The sequence below is a fragment of the Galeopterus variegatus genome, unplaced genomic scaffold (assembly GCF_000696425.1).
Source record: "Galeopterus variegatus unplaced genomic scaffold, G_variegatus-3.0.2 Scaffold1037, whole genome shotgun sequence".
NCBI lineage: Eukaryota > Metazoa > Chordata > Mammalia > Dermoptera > Cynocephalidae > Galeopterus > Galeopterus variegatus.
This window is the reverse complement of record NW_007727148.1, coordinates 266,899-285,658: the sequence shown is the minus strand read 5'-3', so window position 1 is coordinate 285,658 and position 18,760 is coordinate 266,899. Positions and strand designations below refer to the sequence as shown.

The 18,760-nt window shown below is 51.4% G+C and overlaps 2 protein-coding genes across 2 annotated transcripts in view; one reads left to right on the top strand and one right to left on the bottom strand.

Moving 5' to 3' along the window:
* CD300LG (CD300 molecule-like family member g) overlaps nt 1-13,152 on the top strand; it is a 31,225-nt gene extending 18,073 nt beyond the window's left edge. Inside the window, exons 4-9 of the mRNA XM_008574395.1 lie at nt 36-405; nt 3,012-3,113; nt 3,892-4,111; nt 5,223-5,335; nt 7,155-7,207; nt 11,659-13,152. Coding sequence (XP_008572617.1) covers nt 36-405; nt 3,012-3,113; nt 3,892-4,111; nt 5,223-5,335; nt 7,155-7,207; nt 11,659-11,772 — 972 coding nt within the window. The 3' untranslated portion in view covers nt 11,773-13,152. The remainder of the gene's footprint in view (nt 1-35; nt 406-3,011; nt 3,114-3,891; nt 4,112-5,222; nt 5,336-7,154; nt 7,208-11,658) is intronic.
* Nucleotides 13,153-17,938: 4,786 nt separating this feature from the next.
* The window catches only part of MPP2 (membrane protein, palmitoylated 2 (MAGUK p55 subfamily member 2)), a 35,127-nt gene continuing 34,305 nt past the window's right edge, over nt 17,939-18,760 (bottom strand). Inside the window, exon 12 of the mRNA XM_008574387.1 lies at nt 17,939-18,305. Coding sequence (XP_008572609.1) covers nt 18,285-18,305 — 21 coding nt within the window. The 3' untranslated portion in view covers nt 17,939-18,284. The remainder of the gene's footprint in view (nt 18,306-18,760) is intronic.

Below are 18,760 nucleotides of genomic sequence, written 5' to 3'. Positions count from 1 at the left end.
AAACTTCTGGTCTTGACCCTGGTACTTGGATCCAGGGAATTCCAACCTCCACCCCTACTGTGGTTTCAGGTTATGAAGCCCTGGAGGGCCCAAAGGAGATCAGCGGGTTTGAAGGTGACACTGTGTCCCTGCAGTGCACCTACAGCGAAGAGCTGAGGGAGAACAGGAAATACTGGTGCAAGGAGGGCTGGCTCCTCTTCTCCCACTGCTCTGGCACTATCTACACGGGAGCAGATGGCCAGGAGACAACAGAGGGCAGGGTGTCCATCCGCGACAGCCGCCAAGAGCTCCAGTTCACCGTGACCTTGAGGGACCTCACCCTGCGGGATTCCGGGAAGTACCGGTGTGGAGTCCAAAGACTGGGCCCCGATGAGACATTCCTGGTCTCTCTGCTTGTCTCTCCAGGTAACAAATGACTCTCCTTCCCCTGGCTGGGGGATGGGAGATGCAGAGGTGGGGAGAGGGGTGGGTAGGTCATCAGCGATGGATCCCATTACAAAAGGCCGTGATCCTGGTACTAACCTAATGGGGCTTGGAGGACTCAGTGAGATGGTGCAGATCCAGAGCTGAGCAGTGCTGGGGCACAGACAGTCCGCATGAGTCTCAGCTGTTCTTTCACTCTTGCTGCCCAAGGTCACACACTAGTAGATGGCAGAGCAGGACTGAACCCACATCTGTTGAACTCTATGCTTGGTGCCCTTCCTCCCTGCCCAGATGTGCTGGAGGGAGATTGTGTGGGTTGGGGACCAGATAGGGATCCCGGGGAGTAAAGAAGACCCCCTCCCTGCTGTCAGAGCTGTACCTGAGCCTCCTGCAGCTGGACTAGCTGTTCCTGCATCCCAGCCCACAGCATTGCCTACGACATGGCCATGTTGGCCTCGCTCCAGTTGCGGCCTCAGCTCCACACCTGGGCCTGCTCTTCCCCAGATGTTGGAGTCCACGGACAGGTACTAGGAGTGCCTGGAAACCAGCTTCTGGGTAGGGTTCCTGAAGGAGCAGCTGGCTGAGCTTGGGGACACTGCAGGGTAGGGGCTGGGGCTTTGGGGCCCGGGCAGGGGATAGAGCACCTCTCTGGGTGTCCAGAACCCCATCTGGACCTGCTCAACTAAGGAGAAAGAAAACAGAGAGAGCCTAGGGCAGCAGGCAGCCCCAGTCTGCCAGTCGGTGATGGTGAGGGAGGTGTTTGTATCCCCATTTCACAGAGGGGGGACCGAGGCTCCGAGAGACTAACTGATTTGCCCAAGGTCTCATGGCAGGACGGGTGGAGCCAGGACTCAAACGCAGGTGCTGGCTTTGGTGTCTGCTCTTTTCCTCGGCTGACCCCATCTCCAGGACCCATCCCAACCCCAGGCCCATCCCCACCACCAGATCCCTGTCATTCATGGGTATTTTAATTCAGGGAATAAACTTGAACTCGCTGAATAATAACAGGAGCATCAAAACCACATTGAATCTATTCACCATTATTTACAAGATTCTCTTAATCTCCTCCAATTATTATCAGTATTCAGACCTTATTTTTACCTAGTTATGATCAATTTTACCTATATTTGCAGCTCTCTGGTGTTTTTTGCTTACCTTCATTTATAATTATTTATTCGTATATGATATTTGAATTATTATATTATCCTCCTGTATCAGACCCTGGTGGCCTGTTCTGATGAAAGCTGGGATATTGAGAATGAAGACTAATGGCAGTGGTGTGCCGGTCAATGTGTAGCAATGGGCTGGGGACAACTGACTTGTAGTGATTGCCAGTTTCTGTGCTGTAAATGTTCCTGCCATGGCCAATTTCCAGCCATCCACAGTTTAACAACTGGCTCATAAAATTCCTGAAAAGTCAGCCATCAGCTCTTTAGAGCCAGTGCGAGCCATCTCCAGAACATCACTGAGTACGGTGAAACAGAAGAATTTCTGGGAAGGTCGGAACAGGACACACGTACCCACTACCATTTCTTTTATTTGTCATTGCCCAGATGCCCCTGGCAATGAAATATGACAGGATAAAGAAGTGTAATATCAGAAAGAAAAAGAAAAATACTCTTTATTTACAAAAGATTCTATAGTCTACTTAGACAAATCCGAGAATAAACTGACCAAGTGTTAGAACTTGGGTTGGAATAAAGAATGGCCGAGAAAGAGGGAAAGCACATGTCGGCACATGGGGAGGTGACCGATGGGCCTGGGCAAGTGGGGGGCTGGGCAGCTCCTGGGGGTTGGCCGCACCAGTTCTGCCCACTGTGCTTGGTGCAGAGGACATGCATTTTGCCTTTGAGGAGTCCCAACCTAGTGGGGAGATCCAGTACACAAGTAACAACAGCATAATTGAGTATTAGCTCCTCTGGAGGCGTGCACGGGGTACTGTGGGTGCATAAAGGAAAAAGAGATTTGTCCTGGAGAAAGGCTTAGGAAGGAGTTGACTTTCGAGCTGGTGCTGAAGGACAGAAAGACGTGTGTAAGCAGGTACAGAAAGGAAAGGCATCACATACAGAGGAACAGCATGTCAAAGGCATGGAGACAGGCAGGAGGCTCACTCAGTGGGGAACAGAGGGCAGCTCTGTATGGCTGGAGCATCTGATAGTGAAAGAGGTGAAACTGACCAGGTGGTTTGAAGTCTGGGTATAAAAGGCCTGAAAGGCATGTTCCAAAATTTGAACTTCTGCTTATAGGCGATGGGGAGCCCCTGGCATCTGAAGCAGGAGTGATGGGATCCAAGAGACAAAACTGGCATCAGGGTGAAGGGTGGCATGAAAGAGGCAGGCTGGTGAGCAGTTGGGGGGGATGGGAAGCTGAAGGTCTGAGCTGAGCGGGAGGCCGAGGGGACTGCAGGAGGGGAAGGCCGCCGATCAGCTGGAATCTGGCTCCCATGGCTCCGGTTGGTTGGGAGAAAAGATGGTGATGCTCTGGGCTGAGATGGGGGTGGGAGAGCTGCCAGCTGCTCCCCAGGAAGAAAAAGTCATTCAGAGAGTGACCCGCGCCTCCCCTGAGAGTAGCCTGTCCCTTTCCTCTAGGGCCCTGCTGTCCTCCTTCCCCGACTCCCTCCTTCCAGCCTCTTGCTACAAGGAACCTGCAGCCCAGGGCAAAAGCCTGGCAAACCCAGCCCCCAGAATTGAGTGAGCGAATGCTTCTTCTGTCCCTCCTTCCCCACCATTTAAGAAAACACCCAGAGAATGCCTACCTGGTGCCAGGCACTGTGCTTTCTGGCCACCCAGGTGCCCCAAAGCCTGGGAGCTAGATTGTCCAGCTTAGGGATTGGAGGCTCAGTGGGGTTAGCTCACCTGCTCAAGGTCACCTGGGAAGGAGCGGGGCCAGGAAGTGGTCACAGCCTGACCCCAAAGCCCACGCTCTGTCCGCTCCATCCAGGGTCTGGGGGTGAGTCAGAAAGGCAGGGCCTGGGGCCTTGACCTCTGGACTCATCCCTGCCACCTGCCCTGCCCATCCTAGTGGCTGCTGGAGGTCAAGGCCTTACTGAGGCATAGGTCTAGGGCATGGGCGTGTGATGGTGATGAGAGGACTTGCCCTTTCCGTGAGGGAAGAGGTGACAACTGGCCATGACGTGGAGGTTGGCGGAGGAAGGTATCTCCTTAGGTGTCACAGGAATGGGTCATGGAATAGGCGGGTGTAGACTGTGCCTCCCCACAGAGAGAATAGGCCGTGGGCATAAAAACAGCTGGAAACTGAGCGGGTGTGGGGTATACCTGATCTGTGGCCTGCTTGCCCCAAATGGCTTCATCTAGGCCTCTGTTTGCTTACTGGGGTGCCCTTTAGCTGGTGATGTTCTGAGACATTGGTCCCAGGGGGCTAGGGTCCAGGGGTTAAGGGTCAGAGGTCTGGGGCTGCTGGAATTCAAGGGTCAGGAAAGGTGCTGAGTCATTGCTTTTGAACTTGTAGCTTCTCCTGGTCTCCACCTGACAGTCACCACAGCCAAGCAGGGGAAGACAGGGGCCAAGGCCTCTCCGTTCACAGGGTCCTTGCCGTCCAGGTTCGCAGGGACCTCTTCGTATGCAAGGACCTCTCCTTATGCAGGAATCTCCCACCCAGCAGTGCAGCTCGACTCCACCTCGGCAAAGCACACCAGTCCAGTCCCCAGCAGCAGCAGCTCCAAGCCCAGGTGAGCCCCAGGCGACCAAGGTCACCTCTCAGGCCGTCACTTAGCCATAAGGTGCCTCTGAGCAAATAAGAACCTAACACTCCTCTGAGCAGACACATCCTCTTGTCATGGCCACAGCCTGTGGCACGGAGGGCAGATTTCAGCCCCACTCACCCCTTAGAGGGGCCCTTGAACAGTGGACAACCTGCGCTACAGGAGCCAGCGGCCTGGCTGCCCCAGACACACAGGCTTGCCTGAGGTGAAGGGTCCACCGTGGCCCCAGCCTCAGGGACAGCCACCCCCGTTCAGTAGCTTTTGCCTGTACCCTTTGCACTGAGCCCTGTGCCAAGCATGAAAATATGGAATCCAAAAGAATCTTCTTTTTTCCTTACCCAGCCTGAAGGATTGGTTCTTGGAGGTTATAACTGTACTTGGTTACTGACATCTAGGAAACTCCTGGCACGTTCAGACCCAGCTGAAAGTGAATCCTGGGGGTGGCACTGGGGACTGGGAGTCGTTTCCACACCAGACAGGGCATACACTGATGGGCTGACCAGATGTCATGGTCCCTGGTGCCCTCTGATCTTTTGGGGAAAAACAAGAGACATGGCTGGACTCAGAGTAAGAATGCCATGCTGGTGACACCAACCCAGATACAGGCCATTGAGAACTTCCCCGGGTACCACTGAGTGATCTGGCATGTTGCTTGATCTCTTCACGTATTACATAGGGGCCGTGGAATTTAACAGCTGACACTGACATAGACTCTGGCAAGAGTCAGGCACTGTGCTAAGCTCTTGACACTTCCCAACCTGTTTGAGCCTCATGACAGCCACTTTATCGAGGGAGAAATTGACGCCCTGGGAGATTAAATCACTTGCCCAAGGTCACCCATCTAGAAAGTGGTGGAACCAGGGTTTGAACCCAGGCAGCCTGGCTTCAAGGTCTACGCTAATTAAATAATGTGCGTGTGTCAAGTGCCAACAACAGTAAATGCTCTGCCAGTCTTTGCTGCATTGAATTGGATCCCACACAAGGAGGTGGCTTTCTCAGCCCGTTCCTGGGACCCTAAAGGACATAGACTCTGGCTTATCTCGTGACAGCCACTAGGCTCCTTACATCTCTCCCCCAGGGTGTCCATCCCGATGGTCCACATATTGGCCCCGGTCTTGGTGCTGTTGACCCTTCTGCTGGATGCAGGCCTGATCACCTTCGGCAGCTACCGGCTCCAGTGGAGAAAGGAAGGTGAGCAAGGGTGGGTGGGAGGAGGGTGGGAGGCTCACTGCAGCCCTCCCCGTACAACCCTGGAAAGACCTTGTGGGCCACAGTGTGTTCATCTGAGCTTTGGCAGCAGGAGCCCTGCCCCTCCCTTCTGAGGAAACCACAAGGTGGTCAATGCTGGGAAGAAGCAATTCAGATGGAGAAGTGAGGGGATGAGGGGGTCCACAGCCTCCTCCCGTCTGTCTGAGCCCATCAGTCCCTTCTCTCCCAATCGATCCCAGCAAATCCATGTCCAGCCTCTGCAGGTCCACTCCTTGTGTGGGGACCGACTGCCTGGGAGACCGCAGGACTGAGCACTTGAACAGGACAGACATTGAGCCCCACACCTGCCACTGGGCCTCTAGTGCTCAGTCTCTTTCATAGGCTTCGGTTCAAATCCCAGCTCTGCCACTTTTTCACTGTGTGACCTCAGGCAAGTCACCAAACTTCCCTGAACCTCAGTTTCCTCAAGTCACAGATATAGTAATATGTCAAACAGAAATAGTATACAAGCCACATACATAATTTAAAATTTTCTAGTAGCCACATGAAACAAGTAAAAAGAAACTAGTGAAGTTAATTTTAATAATACAGTTTATTTAACCCAATATATCTTAAACATTATCATTCCAACGTGGAATCAACATAATGGTAACAGTACATATTCTGCATTCATTCTTTCATATTGCATGTTTGAAACCCGACGTGATTTGAAGTCATCACATGTCCGTGCTCAATGGCCTGTGTGGCCCATGAGTCCCATGTTGGATGGCACAGATCAAAAGTAAAATCGCGGGCCGGCCCGGTGGTGCACTGCTACAGTGTGCCGCTTGGGAGTGCGGTGGCGCTCCCGCCGAGGGTTCGGATCCCACATACAGACCGGCCGCTCACTGGCTGAGCGAGGTGCGGGTGCAACAACGAGGGTTGCGATCCCGTTGCCGGTCCCGGTCCAGTACGGGAGTGACACTGAGGGTTGCGATCCGTTGCCGGTCACGAAAAAAGAAAAAAAAAAAGTAAAATCGCAGTGGTAATTGCTACCATGTGTCAGGCCCTGTTCTGTGGCGTATGTTGCTTATCTCCTTTAATCTCCTCAACACAGTGGAGTACACCCATTTTACAGGGGTGGAAACTGGGGCACAGAGTAGCTAAGCAGCTTGCCCTGTGTCTGCATGGCTAGGAAATGGTGGCGTCAGGAAGATGTCTACAGTGTTGTCCCACGAAGATGGCTATGGGGGAATCCTGGGCCTGCTTCCTATCTCCTCCCTGTGTGACCCCAGGAAGAAATGTCAGCTTTGCCCATGTCCCCAGATTCCCTCAGAGGAGTCTGGAATGGAGCATGTAGGACAGGAGCATTCCCAGTCACACCCTCTGAGCCACTCGGCAGCTTATATCTCAAACTGTGGGCCCCAGCTAGCAGCACTGCCACCCCCTGGTAGCCTGTCAGAAATGCAGGCTCTCAGGCCCCAGTCACAACCTGCTGATTAGAATCTGCATTATAAGAAAATTTCCAAGAGGGTCCGTATGCACGTTAAGTTTTGAGAAGCAGTGACCTGAGCACACAGATTTCTTTCCCCAGCCAGTTTCTGGCCCATGCAAGGTGGTCTCCATGTATTGATCTCAAAAGGCCAGGTCATTCCAAAGGGGCTGTGCTTGGCAGGGGCTTCTCTGCCCCAGCTGCCTGCCGACTCCCTCTGGGAAGCCCCTGCTCCCTGGCGTGAGGGGACCAGTGCACCTCTCTGGGAGCAGCTACAGACAACCCCTGGTTACTTCTGGCTTCAAGTTGCTCCTTCTGGGTCTCTTTCAGCTCAGCTGGCCGCAGAGACACAAAGGAACAAGAACGTCTTCCTCTCACACGTGGTAAGGACAGGGGCGGGCCAAAGCCCAAGCTCACATCCCCCCGGGACTGGAAGTCAGGATTCCTCGTCCTCGCCTCTCTATCTTCCTGGTACTCCATGTCTGACCTGCAGGCAGGACTTGCTCACCACCCTGGAGGAATCTGCATGAGCCCCGAGATCAGCCCTTTAGGGTGTGAGCTGGGCAGAGTGACCGTCCTCATCCCTCCTGGGAGCCGTGTGAGCATCTCTCTGCCAGGCCCAGCACCCCCTTCCCATCCCCCTGTGTAGAATCAGAGCACACCACAGCAGGATTCAGAGGGAGACTTTGAGATCATCTAGGCCAGCCTTTCTCTAAGTTTGGTGCAAACCTCTTTTCAGAAACCCCAGGCGATCAGGGAGCTGTTAGAAATGCCATGTCTCTGGCCCCAGTCCCAACTGAACTCTCTAGGGTTGGGGTCCAAGGACTCTCACTGCATACCAGAATATGACAACTACAAACTCTAGTGTGCTTTTGCAAAAGAGAAAATTGAGGCCCAGAGAGGGTAAATGTCTTCCTAAAGGTCATCTAGCAGATGGTGGCCCAAATGGAGAGCCATACACAGATTTCTCAAGTCTCAGCTCACCTCTTTCTGGAACAGTCCACGTTTTCTTTGAGCTTTCCTTGGCCCTGAGATCAAGGTGGCATGGCTGCCCTGGGACCCAGGCTGAGTGTGGCACTCTGGGGGCCAGGGGGAACAGGGGTCCCTGTGCCCATCTTCCTGGATAGATGTACCTGCCCCAAAGCTACCTACTCCAGGGCCCTTCACTGGCCCCTGCAGAACAGACCGTGCCCCCTGCAATATTCCTATGCAACGCCAGCCAACGGTCCTATACAGAGGCTGCAGCAAGAGAGTTACAGAAACAGAAGCCCCACCTGCCTCGCCTGACCCTCCCGCCCCAGCCCTTCCCCCCTCAGCTGTTTACCGAGATGCCTCCACTCTGATTCCCTTAAACATGGGGGCAGGAAAGGGGGGCTCCCATCACCTTCGCCTTCTTTCCTGGCGCCAATGAGGACAAAAGACTCCAGCCTGATCCCCCCAGGGGGGGTCTGGGGTGGAAATGAGATATTGGGCTGTGGCTTAGGAAGCAGCTGTTGTTGTCTCAGGAAGCTGGACAAGGCCAAAGGTGGCAAAGCAGAGTGAGGGAAAAGTCGTGGAGATGGACGCACTGGGCACCACTGGCCACCGTTAGAGCCAGTCCCGGTTATGCATCCTGGGGCCTGGGGCTTACCCCCTGCAGCTGCAGAAGAGGGGCTGGCTGGGATATGATGGGTAAGCTCCAGGCTGCCATGGGGAGGTCATGAGTGCCTGGGACACCAGCCACATGTTCCTGCGCTGCGGCCATCCACGCCCACTCTGGGAAGAGCTGCCTGGCACTTTATCCTTCCTGGGGCACCTGAACCTACCCCTGCTGATGTGGGAGGGGACCAGCAGGCGGCGGGGCCCTGGGGAACAGACCACGCCCCCCTGTTGGGGGAAGGACGGAACAAGGCCCCCAAAGAGAGTCAGAGGCAAGAGCCCTATAAACACGACCAGTTGAGGGCTTTTGCTTTTTCTTGCTTTATTTTCCTTTTGGCTTCTCTGCAGGTTTTAGCAGAGTCTGGAGGTGGAATTGAAGGGGTTTGGGGTTTTCTTTGCCCACGTTCAGGTCAAAGAGGAAAATGGATGCTTTAGTCACCCTGCAAGAGAGCCCCAAGGGGTGTAAACACTCAGAGGGAGGTGCTGGGGCCAGACCCGTGTCTTCCTCTCCAAGAGATACTGCTAATTGCTAGATATTGTCATCCATCCGTTCACCCGACCTGTGTCACTGAATCTTTGGAATTCCTACCAGAGGTGGGCATTATTACTTCCCCCATTTTACAGATGGAGAAATAGAGGCTCTCAAAGGATAGTGACTTGCTCCCAGTGACCCAGCCTGAGAAAGGCAGAAGTGGGATCACTAACCGTGGCCGGGGGCTGGCTGCAAAGCCTGGCGTGTCTTCCACTCCTCCACATGGAAGCACAGGGGCTTTGAGGAATGGAACCAAATCCATGGCCCAAGGCGCATTCCCCAGATTCAGGATAAAGAACCACCCTTGGTCCAAGAATGGGGGACAGCCTCAGGTCCTCACTCCTGGAAACCACTGGCCCGACTGGGGGAGCAGGACCCAGCCCTGGCCTCCCAAGTTTCCCTGTGTCTTTGCTATTATTTTTCTAGTGCCTGGAAACATATGTGAGGGGTCTTCAAATAGTTCACGGAAGGATTCATATTATCTTTCAATTCTATTTTTCCATGAACTTTTTGAAGTACCCTCGTATCTTGTGTATTTAACAACCCAGAAAATCTCTCCATGCTTGCTGGACCGGGTCGATTGCCCAGTGTGGGCAGAGGGACGGATAAGAGACCACGACCCACACTAGACAGAGGGTAGTGGTCCTGGCCATTGCCTATGTGTGTCTCTGCACCATGAGGTTCCTTCCTCAAACTCAGTCACCCTTGAGCAGGTGACACTTCTGCGGCTGCTGGGGGTTCCTGTTCAGCAGTGGCTGGGTTATGACCAAACCATAAAACAATAAATACAGGATTAATGGGAAATGAATCTGACATCAGGAGTTCTCTGGTCTAACCCTAGCTCTGCCAGAGGCCTCCTCTGTCCTCACCAGAGACAAGGGCCCTGAGTGACAGCATTTGTGAAATCTCATTCACCCCCCGGCCCCCATTCCTTCATCCCCCCAGTTACCCCACCCCTAAGGGGTTCTAGGATCAGAGGTGTCATCTCTGCATTTCTAACAAGAGATGGCTCAAACGTGCACCTCTGCCCCCACCCCCAGCAGCTAGGATTGAGAGAAGCAGGGCCAGTTAGGAGACCATGGACTCTGAGCCAAAGAGAAGCGTGCAGTGTCGTGCCATGCCAGGATGGCAGCATGGCTTAGGGAAAGAGCTTGGGTTTGGGGCCAAACAGTCTCAAATATGCATCCTAGTTCAGCCATTCATTCACCAGGTGTGTGACATCAAGTAAGTTACATCACCTCTCTGAGCCTCAATTTCCCCATTTCACATGGTCGTAGATAAGAAAGAGTGAGATGAAACATCCCATAGATGCCCAGAAAATAGGAGCCTCTTTCTTTGGCTTCAGTGCCCTTTTGAAGTGAGATGAGATTCACTGGCCAGGACACCTCCAGGGCAGCCTGTGCCCTTGGGAGACTTGGCTGGGGGCCTGGGCCAGCTCCAGCCTCTGCTCCAGGCCATGCCCGGCCAAGGGAGCCAGAGATGGAGGGGCCTTGTGTTCCTGATCTGGGGACCCCTGGGAGCAACCAGGCCCAGGCCAAACATGGGTTTTGCCAATGCCTCCGGACTACCCACCTCTCCTCCCTGGGTCTCAGTCTCCTCATCTGACCGACGAGGGGCTGCTCAGACTGATGATCTCAAGAATTTTTCCTGTGCTGTTTGTTACTTGGTGAACCTTTGAGGTGTTCAACTTTCCTGTCTCTGGACCTATCACAAAGAACGTGCAGCTGCGTGTTCTTTCTGCTTTAAAGGATAGAGATACTGATAGTGGAAACAAAACAGCCATTCCAGAAGTCCTCATTTGTTGAGTGGTAAGACGCCATCGTGCGCATGTATTATAACCCCAAGGGAAAGAATTTATCCCCACTTTACAGCTGAGGAAACTGAGCTTCCGAGAGGTTAGAGGCAGAGCTGCAGGGAAGCGAAGTGCTCCTCCCTGCGCCCCTCCCTGCCTTGCCCACCCCGCCCATGTGTCCCTGCTCCCGGCTGCAGCCCATCCTGCTGCCAAGAACAGGCCGTTCTGACCAAGTCTCTGTTCCAGCCACTGGGGAATGGCTCGGTCTCGGAGGATGCCATGATCAACCCTGCAGGGCCCACTGGGCCTCTCGCCAACCCCTATGTGGAGATCCGGTGCCTGAGCCAGGTGTGGACGGAAGAGACCTAGGGGTCTGCAGCCACCTTGCCTGACCCCACTGTGACAATGTGGGGAAGTGGGGGAGGACTGTTTCCTCTGCATCCACTCCCCCAGCTCCACACCCCTGCATCCGCCCACCTCCCCCACCTAGCCATAGGCCTGGGCCATCTCACCCGGGAAGCCAGGGCTCTTGACCTCACATCCTCTTTCTTCTGGTCCAGAAAATTCTTGAATAGCTTGTTGGGAGTCATGGTTTAAAGAGTTCCAGGCTGGCAGGCTTCCCACATCTGCGCCAAAACCTGGACTGAGGCCATGAGGGTTGCTGTCCCAGGGGAGGGAAGGGTTGGGAGGGGGGAGGCGGACATGAATCAGAGCCTGGGGGCTCTGGGAGGAGAAGTTGTTAGGTCCTGTGCCCCTGCAGATAGACAAAGTCTGGAACTTATGCAAAGGTTGGGGTGGACCCAACAGCTACCTGGGCACCACCCCACTCCTAGCTGGGCTCTGCTTTTCAACCCCTACCTTTGTCTTTACAGACTACGGAGGAAGAAGAGGCCTCTCCCCAGGACCCCAAGGGGGACATTCTGCCAGTGCCCCCCGTCCACATGGCTGAGGAGGAGATGGGCTTCTCGAAGTTCACCTCAGTCTAGCCACAGAACACCCTCCCGGCCGGGCCAGTGCAGAGCTGAATGGCTGGATTTGCACTAGTTCACATACACTTTCTACCACAGCCTCAGAGTCGCTCTGCCTGGACTCCCGCGCTCTCCTCTGCCCTCCCCAGGCTCTCCTCCTGCATGCCTCAGCCTGACCTAGAAGGATCTCTCAGCCCTGGAGCCCGGAGCAGCGGCCTCAGAGTTCCAGCTGGAGACAGGGTCTCTCCAATATGTGCACGTCCCCAGGCAGGGCGCACAGCTGCTGGACCCTCCCCGGGGCCAGGCAGGGCTCAGTGGATCTGGGATTGGATCTGCTCCAGGAAATCCCCTGGGCCCAGGAGCCCAGCAACTGGCCCCGCCCTCGCCCCTTCCAGCCCCCACCTTCTCCTGCCTCCAAGCTGTCCTCAGACTCAACGCCACATTCTCCAGCATCCGCAGGTGTTGAGGAGGCAACAGGCTGGGCTTGGCCTGGATTCTGATTTCTCAGAATGTGGCTGTGGACCACCTGCCCTTCAGGAAGCTGGTTAAAAGTGTGATTCCTGGGCCCCACCAAGACCCACCAAAACCATCTCTGGGGCGGGGCCCCGGGCTCTGCATTTCTAACAAGTGACCCAGGGGTTCCACACTCGAGTTTGAGGACCAGTGGGCTGAGAACTCTCAGCCTCTTCCGGCTTAGAGAGTCTATGTTCTGGGTGTGGAGTCTCCCATCTGCCCCCCTGTAGGGGCTGCTCTGTCCATGACACCATGACCCAGCTGGAGGCTTTCCTGGGGCCCACCAAGTCCAGGCCCCGGTCAGGTGCACATTGGAAGGGGTGAGCCCAGGACTGGCAGGCACTGGTTGCCTTTCTGTTCTCCCTCCCCAGCCATGCATTCCTGGCTTTGGAAAAATGGAGAAAAGCTTGGCTCCTTCATGGTCTAGAAAGGGTTGATTGCCAGAGTGCAGGTGGGTGTCAAAAGGGAGGAGGGAGGGACCGAAGTTGACCCTGAGTCTAGCCCCCTGAAGAAGGGGTGGGGGTTTGAGGGGTAGAGTAGCAGAACTACTATTTTTTTCCATTTTCTTTAAAAAGTGAAATGGGGGGTTGTTCGGTATACAAAACTTAGAAAGATGAGAAGAAAAAAAAAAAAAAACCAAGAAAAAAAGTCACCTGTAGTCGACTTCACCAATACCCAGAGACAATCATTATTTCCCTTTGCTATATTTCCTTTCAGTCTTTTTATCTCCACATAATTTGCTGGTGTGCATTTTACAGAGTAATTATCATGTATGTACAACTCTGTTTACTGCCTTTCCCACTTAATAAATACATCATAATCATTTCTCCATGTTTTATGAGCCTTTTAGAAATAAAATGCTTATCAGCTGCATATTTCATCGTATCATGTGCCTCAATTTATTTAACCAATTCTCTATCACTATATATTTGATTTGCTTCTATTTTTGCTATTATAAATAACAGTGTGGTGGGTCTTTGCACAGGGCTTTATCTGCATTTGGAGATTTCTCTAAGAAGGATTTGCACATGTGGAAACTCCCACCAGGGCCTTTCAATTAGTGCTTCTCGAATTCCTCACCAGCCTCTGCACCTGTCCCTGTGGAGGTGGTGGGAGAAGGCTCAGTAATGCCCCTGCGGTGAGAGCTCAGAGGGCCTGCAGGGCTGGGAGGAGGTGGGGTCGGTCTGCTGAAGGAAGAGAAGCTCACCGGAAGGTGCCAGCCAGAGCCCAGGGCCCTCGGGAAGGGTGTGCACCACTTACCTTCTCCAGGTGGAGCAGAAGCCCCCAGGTCTGAGCTCTTGCCCGGGATCAGGGCACTGTATGGGCCCAGATGGTCGGGGAGGTAGCAAGTAGCAAGTTCCAGGTTATCTCAGACACCAAAAGTTCATCCAAAGCAGGCTTCCCCTTGAAAAATCCCTCAGCTGTGACTGCCCTAGAGGAAAAGAACCCTCCTGTCCTCTCCACCTGTCACCTACTGCAGCCAGGGCTTCTTGGAGACAAGGAGGTGGCCAGCCAGCTAAGCCATCCCACTCCCGCCCCTTGCCCATTTGCAGACTGTGTTCTGAGTAAATAAATCGATATATTTCTTGAGGCAGAGAGACTTCCAAGGCAACCTAGGACTGGCGTTCATGGAATTCCAAGTTTCGGTGGATTTTTCAGACACCCACGTATCACTTGTAGACACTGCCCTGATTCCCACCACCCCCACAGGCAAGGGAGAAAGACCAGCCCTTCACCAGATGCCACTTTGCAGTCCTCTATTTTGATACACCTTGGTTTTATATTTGTCCATCAAAATATTCAGCACTGCCATCCTTTGTACATAGGTGAGATTCTGTTCAATCCCCTTAAACAAGAGAATGCAGCAAGTTCCCACTTGCCTCTCCTGAGAACAATGGTTTCCAGTTTGGGGACTTTCGCTGAAAGGTAAAACTTCATAAAAAATTGGAGGAACATCGAAGAGTTGCAAACATTTAATTTTGCCAAATTGGGATATTAGATATAACGACAATACTAATAAACTATCATTTAACCTCTCTTTCAAAGAAACATTTCAGGGCCGGCCTGTAGCTCACTGGCTGAGCGTGGTGCTGACAACACCAAGTCAATACTTAAGATCCCTTTACCGGTCATCTTTTTAGAAAAATAAATAAATATTTCAACACCAAAGGGAGTATTTATAGAAAACACAGATGATTTGCAACCTTCCTTCCCCACTTTCCCCTGAAAAAGAATTGGATATCATGATTCTAATCCACTGAGGTCCGTTAAGGAGAGATTTTGTAAATTCACCCAGGAGGCAGACAGGGAAAAGAAAGCAGAAGTAGGGAAGGTACAGAGCCCTGAGATGTGCAAGGAAGGGCCCTCCGCCTGCAGCATTTTGAGAATGTGAAAGCAACTCGGTGCTGACAGCCAGGACGGGCACTGCGGGCTGGATTGAAGTGCTGGAGCCCCCAGCCTGGGGCACAGCAGCCCTGCCCATCTTGAAAGAACCACATCGGCCAGGACAGTGACAGACTGAAAACGAGTGGCCCTTTTCTCATTTTCTTTCTTGCCTTCTTTTAATTCAGTTCTGTCTGTAATTTTGTTCCTTTTCTTACACCGTTCTTTCTTACACCTTCTACAGTGTGGAGGGTATGCCCTGTATTTCTAGCCTGGAATTTGTACATGCATCCTTAATAAAGGCTACAGTTAATATCTGAACATTCCTTAATCTTTGCTTGAATACTACAGCATTCCCAATCCCTTTAACTCCATCATTCCCTTGAATCTTGCAGGTTATTATCTTCCAGTTTTTCTGTTTTGTTTTGTTTTGTTTAACAAACTGAACATCATTGTTAATTCCTATATGTAACAGCTTTATTAAGGTATAATCGGCATGTAATAAATTGTATGCTTAGAGCGTACTATGTGATAAGTTTTGACATATGTATACACCTGTAAAACTGTCACCACAATCAAGATAATGAAGATACCCATCACCCCAAAAGGTTTTCTTGCCCCTTTGTAATCCTGCCCCTCCCCCATCCCCACCCGCAGACACCAGTTGATGGGCATTTGGGTTGTTTCCAGTTTGGGGCTATTGCAAACAGAGCTACCGTGCACATCACGTACAAGTCCGTGTGTGTTATCAGTTCTCTTGGATAAATACCTAGGAGGGGAACGTCTGGGTCACATGGTGGTTATATGCTTATGTTTTCCAGTGTGGTGGTGACATTTACAGTCCCACCAGCCATGTAAGAGAATTCCAGTTCCTCCACCTCCTCGCTGACTTCCTACAGTCAGTCTTTCTCGTTTCAACCATTCTAAGTGTATAAATTGTACCAAAGCTGTAGCTTTAATTTGTATTTCCCTAATGACTACTAACTTCGAGCATTTTTTATGTGTTTATTTGCTATGCATACATCTTTGGTGAAATTTTTGTCCAAATCTTTTGCCTATTTTTACTGAGTTTTTAAATTTTTTATTTATTTTATTTTTATTGAGTTTTATATATTCTAGAAACAAATTATCAAATAGTGATTCACAAATTGCTTCTGGTCGTGGCTTGTCTCTCCATTCTCTTAACAACAACTGTAGTGGATTGAATTATGTCTCCCCAAACTCACTGAAACTTGAATGTGTCACCCTAATTTTATGTATTAGAAACTTAGCCCCCACTGTGACTGTTAAGAGGGTGGAAAATCCTACTATGGTCATTGAAAGGTGGAGCCTTGAAGAGGTGACTGGATTGCAGGACAGTGCAGTAGTGAATGGATTAAAAATGGTGGTCAGGGGTGTGGTTCTGAGGGCTTTAAAAGAGGAGAGTCTGTCTCTCTCTCTCTCTCTCTGCTTCCACCATCCTGCAATGTGAGATCCCTGGGTCACTGTCACCACCACCAGATGGACTTTGGACTCCCCAGCCTGAGAAACTGTAAGCAATAAATGTCGTTTTTCTTTATAAAGTACCCAGTCTCAGGTATTCTGTTATACGAACACAAAACGGACTAATACAACATCTTTCACACAAAATTTTAAACTTAATGAAGTTAAACTGTCAATTTTTTCTTTTGTGGGTCATGCTTGTGGTGTCGTATCTAAAAAATCTTTGCCCGACTCAAGGTCACAAAGATTTTTCTCCTATGCTTTCTTCTAGAAGTTTTATAGTTTTAGGTTTTTTACATTTAGGCTAAGATCGAACTTGAATTAATTGTCATATATGTACAAGATATGGATTAAAGTTCTTCTTTTGTGTGTGTGTGGAGTGTGTGTGTGTGTGTGTTTACTTCTTTGATTACCCAAGGGTAATTAATTTTGATGTGTTAATGCATTCTCGTTATACATAATTATGTGGACTCTACTTGAAAGTCCTCTGCCCGCTGCCACCCCGACCCCCCGCCTGCTTCCTCTCCCCTCCCTGAGCCCCGCTCTGCCGTCCAGAGGGAAATATTGCCAGCAGGGCTGTGTGTCTCCTTCCAGGCCTTTTTGAGTACTTGCACGTGGCTGTGTGTATATTCCCACACGGATCTATTACCCGAGTGGGATCATTTGCCTTCTGGCTTGCCACTCCATGTGTCCTCCCTCTTTCCATGCACTTTTGTAAAAGTAAGTTATCGCTACTCAGGAAACCTCCAATAACAGGCACCCAAATCACAATTTCTCCCCATTAACCTGATTCATTTGTTCCATTTACTTTGGGGGGAAACAAGCCTGGGAGGGGAAAAAAACACTCTTTTTTCTACTCTCTCACACCACAACTATCAACACGGAAGACTTCTATGACCAAATGAGTAGGGTTTTCTCCCCACCAGCAAGCAACCACTTCTGCAGCAGACACCAGCTGCGTGTCCTCTAATTCAATTCAGTTCTGACAGCATCTACCCGGAGGTGCTGTCAGATCCCATAAGTTAAGGGCTCAGTCCCCAAGACTGCCCCCTACTACCTATGCAGTCGCAAGCCCCAGGTTGTTTCACCTGTGCTTCTGACCAACTGGCCATAAATCCAGGTCGCCACGCGCCCTTCCTCAGGTTGGATTAATTTGCTGAGCGGCTCACAGAACTCAAGGAAGCACTTATGTTTACCCATTTATTATAAAGAATATTACAAAGGATACAGATGAAGAGATGCACAGGCCGAGTGTGGGGGAGGGTCACAGAGCTCCCGTGCCCTCCCTGGCCATGCCACCCTCCAGGAATCTCCTCAAGTTCAGCTATCCAGAAGCTCGCCAAACCCAGGCTTCTTGGGTTTTTAAGGCCTCATTAGGTAGGCATGACTGATTAACCTAAACTTCAGGCACTCTCCACTCCTGGGAAGTCCCAACCTCCTAGTCCTGCCTTCGTTTATCCGGTGGCTGACCCCCATCCTGAAGCTACCCAGGGGCAGCCAGCCATCAGCCAACTTATTAGCAACAAAAAGATTCTCTTATCACTTTGGAGAGTCCAAGGATTTTGGAATTGTATGTCAGAATGGGGACCAAATACATTCTTTACAATGTCACAGAGGCTGAACTCCTTCAAATGCCCATTGTGTTCTTCACATGTCTCAGGATCATGTTGGTCACAAGTTCACCACATGTCAGTCCAGCCCGTATCACATCCATCACCAAGTCTAGCTCAGAGCATACACATGACAGAGGCTTCATACATGGCCAGACTACCACATGAAATCAAATGAGATAAGCATCAGAAATGAAAAAGCTGTACGACAAATTTTTTATTCATTTAGTCACCTACTTTTATTGGGTGGCTGTCATATGGAACATGCTGTATTAAACACTGGGTAACAAAGATATATAAGACAGAGTCCCTTCCCTTGAAGCACACACAGGCTAGAGAGGGAGACCAGGGCCGTAGGCTGTGGTCAGAGCAACACCAGTGTCCACGGGACATCTGGGTGCCCCAGAAGGGGCGCTGCACCCAGCCTGCAGTCTTCAGGGAAGGCTTCTAGGACCATGAAGATTCCAGGACTGAGAAGGCAGAAAGCATCTTCATCAAAACTGAAGATGTCTTTGGTGCAGTGACCCTCTGGATGGTACCTCTTCACCCCTGGACAATAAGCTCCTGGGGACAGGAATCAGATCTTATGTATTTTGTGCACTCTATGCCAATTTTTTGCCTGCACCATGTTCTGCTTTTTTCGGTACCCTCAGGCTCATCTGGTCTCTGAATCGCCAGGCTAGAAGTTTGATTTGGTTGGGGGGAGAGTTGCAGGAAGCTGCTAGAAGAGTAAAGATTCATCCTACAATTGAATGGTAGCATGTGAACGTACCTTTTTTTCCAGAAAACACCTCATCCCCACCTCCATGCCACTATGGCAAGTCCCCAGTGGGTGGCAAGCATCCTGTGGCATTTACCCTCCTCACTCCTTGCTCTCCCTAGGCTTCTTAGCCTACTCGTGGCATGCCAGAACAACCTTTGACACAGCTGTAATCAAACTCTATCAAGGACAATTAATTGCCCAAAGTAATCGCCAGGCCTATCTTCCTGAGAAAATCAGTCTCCAGGCTGAAGTGAGT